Raw genomic sequence first — 8,870 nt, forward strand, 5'->3', positions numbered from 1 at the left:
TAAAAACAAAACATGCAAAAGTACCAACATCTGTACACAGTAGCTAAATATATACATACAACGAGAACGAAAGTGTAAAGCGTAATTGTGAAATGCTAAAATATCCACAAAATCACAAATCACAACAGCTGCAACCACATGGGCGGCATTGAAGTAAAGCAAAATTGAGACGTATGATTAACAACTGAATATTACGAGCCGAAAGTATTGTAAACTTGCTTACAATAAATTCAGCAAGTCAATTGTCACATTATTGCTGATACGAATATGTAATAAATAAAAATTAAGAACGATTACAAAATTAGATGTCCTTTCCTTCACTTTTAGCTGTACTATTTTTCAACTCAAATAACCGTTATTAAATAACTACCAAAGAAAAAGCAGAACACAAATATCGGTAAGAACAGCTGACAAGCAAAATATCGATATGTGAGCAGAGTGACCAAGAACTTGCACATACCAAACTATTCGTGCACCCTTTCCGTTTTTCCTTTGACAATGTTCGGCCACACATAAACAGTAAACACACAAATCTTCCAAATTTCGCAGAAGGAAGACGTTTTCGTCGTGCTCAATTCTGTAATTCAATTCATTTCGGCCATAAATGCAAGTGCAACACCAACAAAACAACGCTGGTAGGCTGCTAGTGCATGCAAAATTTATAGTTTTTAACTGATAGTCAAACAAGTGTAGTGTTGGAGCCTCTTTCAACGTGTGTAAACAGCGCGAAAGTGAACTGCGCGCTCCTCCTCACAACAACAAAAAGAAGTGCATAAAATCGATTAGCATTTTGTGAAATTTCAGGTAAATGGCAGATCGATGAATGCAATGTGCATAAATTTCAACATATTTGCATAAATCCAACTACAAAGTGGGCCCCTAGTCATAAAATAAAATTGTTCACCTTGAACTCTATGCCACAAAAACGCCACCAGCAGCAACAGCATCGCAAAGCACTACCAAAGCAATAAAATAATATAATCAAAGAATTTTGAGATTTTTTTTAGAGAATACACAAAAATGTTGTGTAAAACGGCTTGTTGAGAAAGCAGAGACAATCCCCCACTCATTTGTTTTAACCATTTCGTTGTTGTCTTCAAGCTCTTGAATCGCATATCAATGTGAAGGTGAAAGTTATCAGCTGCTTTAATTGTTTTGGTAGCTGCAACATTTGCATGCATTTACAAAGGGGCATATGGGATAGCTTAATACCCTACTATTCACTTGCTAAGTTAGATTGAAATAGAATTATTTGCAAAATTATGTATATGTACAAACACAAATACTACAACAATTTATTTGCTTATTAACATTAAAAATGATTAGTCGACTCGCTTTGATTTCTAGGGGATTTTCCCTTTGTTGCGGAAAACTTCTTGTCGTCTAATTGCAGTGCAAAACTTGCACTTCCTTTTTGTTTATTTAAATAAACGTTGCAACCGGCTTAAAGCCAAAACCAGTTTCTTCGATATCAAATCAAATCAGCTGCTCAGCAAGCTGCGCGCATTTGTTGTAAACATTTTCGCCTAAGTAGAAGACCGTTTCAGTCTGCAGCGTTCATAAATTAATAAGTGGGAAAGCTACTCTGGAGCAGGCTCGACTTTGAGATACCTGATAATTTTTTTTATTTTTTTGTGTAGTTAATTTATGAAGTGTGACCAAAGTTTTCACTTGACTTTTGCACCCTAAAAAATAACGTTTATCTTTATTATTTGATTGTGACTATTTAGATGTCTTTAGTAGGAATTCAAAAATGATGTCAGAAAACTATTTTTGGGGAATTACAAATCTAATTTGACCTAAGCCGATAGAACTGATCTATATTCTCAGCATAGAATAATATGCTACTTTATTAAATATAGATTTAGTTACATTACTAAATTACATTTATTTTTATTTAGACGGTAACCTTTAGTTTGCATTTAAAATTATATCCTATATTATTTTTTAGGAGTACAATAATATCTAGAGTGACCAAAGCAAGTTCTACTTAATTGATATTCATAATTATTATGTTATTATTATGTATACTCTAATTAAATCAAATTAGAACTACTTTTGATTATAGCTTTTAATATGGATGTCTAATTTAGTTACTTTTGCTTTAAAAATCCTCTTTCAATTCAGTTTTATTGAATTTTGAAGCTTTGAAATGGGCGTCTCCCATTACTAGAACAAATTAGATCTACGGGTAACAATAAGAAATATTCTCCCAAACTTTGGTAACTCTGCCTTTTATAGTTCTTGAGCTCCAGGTGTTTAGATATGCGGGCAGACAGATGAAAATGATCTATCATATCAATATTATAATACACTTCTAATCTTTGGATAGCGGGTATAAAAATGACTAAGAATTCAAGTGTTCAGCACAGCTTTCAATTGCTTAAAGTAATAGACAAGTCGTCAAACGTAATTGTATAACTAATTTAATACTATCATTTTTTCTTTTGTTGATCTCGCAGCAGGGCGCGTGGCAATTTAGCGTATTTTATGTCACTTTTACTATGAAATTGGATGAAATTGTTGCATGGTAAGCATTGTTGCAATATCTCACTTGTTATATAGTTTAACTGATTTATGATTCTCCTTTACTTTAGGTACCAGAAAAGAATCGGCACCTATGATAAGCAAGAATGGGAGAAGACCGTCGAACAGCGTATTTTGGATGGCTTCAATAGCGTCAACTTGAAGAACACCAAGCTGAAAACGGAACTGATCGATGTGGATTTGGTGCGAGGTGACTAAACTAATGCACTTTAATAATAGTATTCAATGATTAATGCTTTATCATTTTTCTTTAAATAGGTTCGACATTTCCGAAAGCAAAGCCCAAGCAAACGCTCCTCACGGTCATTCGCTTGGCCATACTGCGTTACCTGTTGCTGCCACTCTATGCACAATGGTGGGTGAAGCAGACGACACCGAATGCCTTTGGCTTCATACTCTGCTTGTACATAACCCAATTGGTCAATTGGGCTATCTACATTATGCACAGCAATCGCATTGCGCCGCTCGTCTACGAGCAGCAAGTGAATGCCACATCGACGGCAACGCTTGCCGCCGATAAACAACAATCTGAAGAGAATGCCGATCTGCTGAGCGCATTGTTAATACCCTGTGCATTAAGCTTGCTGATTAGTCTAATCCACTCGCAGATTGTCGCCACAAATTCATCGTCTGGCGGCAGCACTAAAAACAAATTGCGTCGCATCTCCATGACAAGTTTCAGCGAGAAAGCGAATGTTCCGCGGGAACAGCAGCGAATGCGACGTCGAAAAAAATACGTGCGGCAAGTTTCAGAGTTGCAAAACAACAAAGCGAATATCTGTATTAATCTATTATTATTATTGTAAACTGCAGTGTGCGACAGCCGGAAGCTGAGCTTTCGCAGCCGAGCAGCAGCAATCATTCGTTGAGTGCGCGACGTGCCAAACTGGCGACCATCAGTGTGGAGCCAACCACAACAACAACAACCGAGCTTAAACCCAGTAATGAAGAATCCTTTGCCACCACAACTGCCATAACCGTGCACCATCAAGCTGCAACTGCGGCGTCTGCCGCTGCTGCTGTTGCTGACAGCACGACACTCCCAGAGCCGCTCTTTGATCTGCGAAAGGTCGGAAGCGTTGCGTCCGACAGTCCGCATAAGAAGCGCAATGTCAACTGGCATACGCCCATACAGATTTGTGCCACGTTTGATCAGAATGAGTTGCCATCGTCCAGCATTGAGCTAAGCAATGCGACGCCATCGCCAAGTGGCGCTCGCCTGGAGCCCAATTATCGCACTCGCCGCAGCATTGGCGAAGATGACGGTTTCGAGAGTCTCAATGGCAAAAGTTCCAGTGGTGAGGACAACAATCAGTCGCCCAATGTTGGCGGCAACTCGAATGCTGCAACAACTGCGGCTATCGCACCGCCAAATCAGCTACGTTTGCGTCTGAATGTGAGCAGCACCAGCAGCTCAACGGGCAACAACAACAGCAACAATGTCCAGGCAACCGATAAACTTGCACACGAATCAACTAGCAGTTGTGCAGAGTCCGATGAATGCGACGATGCAGACATCATATCAAGTCCAGCTTCAGCTGGCACACAAGAGTGCAACACTTCGGCCACCGATTGGCTGGGCGTTACCACGAATAGCGAGGATTGCAGCTACACCTCGGAATTGGATCAGTCGGATGGCGGCTACAAGCATCAGCCATGCAGCGACGAAGAGCTGCCCGAGTTGGACATAACACCCACAACCATACTTAATCCGCACAGTAGCTTAGATCGCAGTAAGTAATTTAAAACCTAAAAGTTTATTGCCAACTTGCGTACATGAGATATTTGTTGATTTTGATTGATTCATTCGATTTAATTAAACAAATATATAGAACATTATTTTAAATCGTCTCATTGCTCAAAGAAATTAAAATTAATTAATATTAGAATCGATTTCAAATTTTTACCTATTTCCTTTCGGCATTGTAGTGAATATTATGTTATACCATACATAACACTTTCCATTTGCTCACAATATAATACTTTTTATTCAATTATCTAGAAAATTTATCTTAATATAGTTTTTTTTTTAGATCTTTCCTTCCAATATTACTTTTATATATACACCGATTTATTCTACTTTATTAATTTGTAATCATTTTCCACAGTTAGTTGCACCATTTGGGATCAGCGGGACACAAAGAAAGCACAACTCTCGGTGCTGGAGATTGCTTCGTGCATTATAGAACGCGTCGATTCGCTGGGCGTGACCAACGATTACATTTACATTGGAGTCTTCTTCTCCTTCTTGCTGACTTTGATACCCACCTTCTGTCGACTGTGCGAGGTACGTGATTCGATTGGTAAAATGTGGCAGTAGTGTAATAAAACAATGATTAAATGCTTTGCTTGCTTATAGATCATCGTTGATGCGGATAAGGGAAGCGAGATTAGCTACTTCTATATGCCGCAGCTGTTGTGGGAGAAGTCATCGTCCTCGTTCTTTACCCTCTTGGGCTTTGCCTTTGGTGAGGCGCAATGGGAACGCACCGTGTTGGCCTTGGGCTTTATACAGCGGCTGTGCCTCACCCTCATCCTATTCATCATCTTTGCGGTGGCGGAGCGCACCTTTAAGCAGCGGTAATCTTGCAATCTTTTATAATATTGTTTATAATGTAATTAATTTCAATCGCATTCTAGTTTTCTGTATGCCAAACTCTTTTCACATTTGACTTCATCGCGTCGCGCTCGAAAATCGAATCTGCCACACTTTCGGCTCAATAAAGTTCGCAATATTAAGACATGGCTGAGTGTGCGCTCTTATCTTAAGGTAATCAAACATATATCCATAACTTAAACCATCTTTAATCCAGTATTTTTGTTACTTTCTAGAAACGCGGTCCACAACGTTCGGTAGATATTATTGTGTCGGCCGCATTTATTGTCACACTCCTTCTGTTGGCCTTTTTGAGCGTGGAGTGGCTAAAGGATTCGGTGCATTTGCACACACATTTAACGCTGGAGGCGCTAATCTGGTCCATTACCATTGGCATCTATTTGCTGCGCTTTATGACGCTCGGCCAGAAGATTCAGCACAAATATCGAAGCGTTTCGGTGCTGATCACCGAACAAATCAATTTGTATTTACAAATTGAGCAGAAACCTAAGAAAAAGGAGGAATTAATGGTCTCAAATAGTGTACTAAAACTGGCAGCCGATCTGCTTAAGGAACTGGAAACGCCATTCAAGATCTCTGGTCTCAGTGCCAATCCATATCTGTTCACAACCATCAAAGTGGTCATCCTATCTGCACTCTCAGGTGTGCTGAGCGAGGTGCTTGGCTTTAAATTGAAGCTACACAAAATTAAGATTAAGTAAAGCCAAAAAAGAAAAAAAATGATGACGATCATCATCAGATCATCAATGTGGTGCTCTGCGGCAATGATGAGGAATGTTATATTTTTGTAGTACAATTTTTTCGGAATGCTTTAAGGATAAACCAACAACCAACCTACAAAATATCTAAATTATCTACGTATAGTTTTTATATATACAATAACAAATAATTCAAATTTTAATAGTAATAAATGAAGAGAGCCAACGTTTATGTTTGTCATGTGATTGTTTTAGCCAGTGTTAACTATTTAAATTACAATTCCTACACCTAATGATTATAATAATTATACTAATAATTAAAATAAAGTCCTATATTTACATAAACACCCACACAGTTATATAAATATTAGCGCGTCATGCACAATCACAATTTGTTGTCGTTTTTGCATAGTTGTAGTACTGAATTATTGCGTTATCAACTCACAAGTTCAATTCAAAAAAATAACTGAAAATCGAATAAATTTAACAATGCCAAAGAAACGAAGAAAAGCTTTTCAATCATTTTATTTGGCTGGCAACTCTAAGGCTTTTCCGGTAGATGGCGCCACTTTGAATGACAGCTGATCGCGAGATAGATGTGCCCAGAGTTGACGCACACGCCGCCGTGCACAACACACCTGACGTAACAGCAACTTGGCAGCTACTGTGATCGCTCCGCGTAATTCCATTTATTTATCCACCACAATCGACATGCTGAAGCTGCCACTGACCCAATTGCTGCGGCATTCGTTGGCCACACAGCTGATGCGCAGCCAGACGCGTCTGTTGCATGTGGGCGATGCCAATGTGTTGACCAGCGAAGTCGATAAGCAATCTGCCGAGTTCAAGGTATAAACAATTTGCATACAATTCTGCATTTATCGGTAACAAAGTGTATCCACTGCAGGACAATGCCAACGAGATGAGCAAACTGGTCTCACAGCTGCGTAATGTGACCAGCCAGGTGTTGAGCGGAGGCGGCGACAAGGCCAATGAACGTCACACGTCCAGGGGCAAATTGTTGGCCAGAGAACGCATAAATCTGTTGCTGGACAAAGGTTCGCCCTTCCTGGAGCTTAGCACTTTGGCTGGCCATGAACTGTACGGCGATGAGGTGGTTAATTCCGGTGGTATTGTCACTGGCGTTGGACGCGTTTGCGGGTAAGCCGATTTGCTTTAGAAGATTGGGGTATAAAGCTAAGCGCATATCTTCCTGATAGTACCGAGTGCGTTGTAGTGGCCAATGATGCCACTGTTAAGGGCGGCAGCTATTATCCTATCACGGTGAAGAAGCACTTGCGTGCTCAGGAGATTGCCCAGGAGAATCGCTTGCCCTGCATTTATCTGGTGGATTCCGGTGGCGCAAATTTGCCACGTCAGGCCGAAGTCTTTCCCGACAAACTGCACTTTGGACGCATCTTCTACAACCAAGCGAACATGTCCGCCCAGGGCATACCACAGATTGCCGTCGTCATGGGCAGCTGCACAGCTGGAGGCGCCTATGTGCCCGCCATGGCCGATGAGAGCATCATTGTGAAGCGCCAGGGCACGATTTTCTTGGCCGGGCCACCGCTAGTCAAGGCAGCGACGGGTGAAGAGGTTTCTGCCGAGGATTTGGGTGGCGCTGATCTTCACTGCAAGACCTCTGGCGTCACCGATCACTATGCGCTGGACGATGAGCATGCTCTCTACTTGGCACGCCAGGTCGTCAGCAATTTGAATCTGCCAGCGACCAACAACTACAACGATCAGCTACTGCAATCAAGTCAGCAGAACTTCCGCATTGCCACATCGAGTGAAGCTGCTGTGGAGGAGCCTGTCTACGATCCACGTGAACTGTATGGTATTGTAGGTCCTAATCTGACCAAGAGCTTCGATGTGCGTGAGGTGATCGCTCGCATTGTCGATGGTAGCCGCTTCACCGAGTTCAAGAAGCTATATGGAGAGACTTTGGTCTGTGGCTTTGCCAAGCTCTATGGACGCACTGTGGGTATTGTGGGTAACAATGGTGTCCTCTTCTCGGAGAGTGCGCTCAAGGGTGCCCACTTCATTCAGCTGTGTGCGCAGCGTAAGATTCCTTTGGTCTTCCTGCAGAATATTACAGGTGAGTTAAAGATATTTCGTCGCGTTTCATAATTTATAAAGCGAACCTTTCTTGCCTTCTCTTCCTAACCAGGTTTTATGGTGGGTCGTGACGCGGAGGCCAACGGTATTGCCAAGAATGGCGCAAAGATGGTGACAGCAGTTGCTTGTGCCAATGTGCCCAAGTTTACGGTCATCATTGGTGGCTCCTATGGCGCTGGTAACTATGGCATGTGTGGACGCGCCTATTCCCCTCGATTCCTTTATATGTGGCCCAATTCCCGCATCTCGGTGATGGGTGGCACCCAGGCGGCCAATGTGTTGGCTCAGATCACAGAGGATCAACGCAAGCGAGCTGGCAAGGAATTCACCGAAGCCGAGGCCCAAAAGATTAAGACCCCCATTGTGGAGATGTTTGAGAAAGAGGGATCCCCATACTATAGCACTGCTCGCCTCTGGGATGATGGCATCATTGATCCGGCTAACACTCGCCAAGTGTTGGGACTCAGCTTGAAGGCGGCTCTGAATAATGCTGGACACGATACCAAGTTTGGTGTCTTCCGCATGTAAAGTGAAGGTGATTTGTTTTCGAAGATTCTGTGCATTTGTGAGCATTTAATGTTCAAACTGTTGAAACTATTGCATTTATTAGTGTTAAGCGAAATGTTGTTTATGTGCATTTATGTCATTACTTTAAACAAATTTAAGGGCGTGGCCCACAAAGCTTTTTAAATAAATATACAAACGTAACTGAACATTTAAAATACCATCACTAAATTTCGATCTGCGATAGTTCAGCAAAAGAAGGACGCTAATGTTTTTTAACAGCGCGTTAACATAACCTCTGTTTACATTTCCTCTGAAGTATAATACCGGCAAGCATAAATTTTTTAACAAGTTTGTAGTCTTGATTAGTAAACAAATTT

At 41.3% G+C, this 8,870-nt stretch overlaps 2 protein-coding genes across 3 annotated transcripts; both read left to right on the plus strand.

The window, feature by feature from the left end:
- The first annotated feature begins 522 nt into the window (after positions 1-522).
- On the plus strand, positions 523-6,088 carry LOC117572193 (protein phtf). Of its 2 annotated transcripts, XM_034254849.2 has the most exons (9): positions 523-804; positions 2,463-2,530; positions 2,598-2,737; positions 2,806-3,289; positions 3,361-4,280; positions 4,656-4,834; positions 4,907-5,127; positions 5,188-5,317; positions 5,380-6,088. In XM_034254849.2, exons 2-9 carry the CDS (start codon positions 2,505-2,507, stop codon positions 5,863-5,865), a joined length of 2,586 nt encoding a protein of 861 aa, XP_034110740.1. In that variant the 5' UTR covers positions 523-804; positions 2,463-2,504; the 3' UTR covers positions 5,866-6,088. The 2 variants fall into 2 exon arrangements, with proteins under 2 accessions (XP_034110740.1, XP_051860233.1); XM_052004273.1 differs by lacking the exons at positions 523-804; positions 5,188-5,317; positions 5,380-6,088 and adding an exon at positions 2,372-2,388 and having other exon boundaries at positions 4,656-4,850; positions 4,907-5,049.
- Positions 6,089-6,479: 391 nt separating this feature from the next.
- Positions 6,480-8,702, plus strand: LOC117572194 (probable methylcrotonoyl-CoA carboxylase beta chain, mitochondrial). Its single transcript, XM_034254850.2, has 4 exons — positions 6,480-6,711; positions 6,770-7,023; positions 7,083-7,966; positions 8,039-8,702. The coding sequence occupies exons 1-4, from the start codon at positions 6,574-6,576 to the stop codon at positions 8,512-8,514; spliced, it is 1,752 nt and encodes a 583-aa protein (XP_034110741.1). The 5' UTR covers positions 6,480-6,573; the 3' UTR covers positions 8,515-8,702.
- The last annotated feature ends 168 nt before the right edge of the window (positions 8,703-8,870 follow it).

This window comes from Drosophila albomicans, chromosome 3 (genome assembly GCF_009650485.2).
Source record: "Drosophila albomicans strain 15112-1751.03 chromosome 3, ASM965048v2, whole genome shotgun sequence".
Lineage (NCBI taxonomy): Eukaryota > Metazoa > Arthropoda > Insecta > Diptera > Drosophilidae > Drosophila > Drosophila albomicans.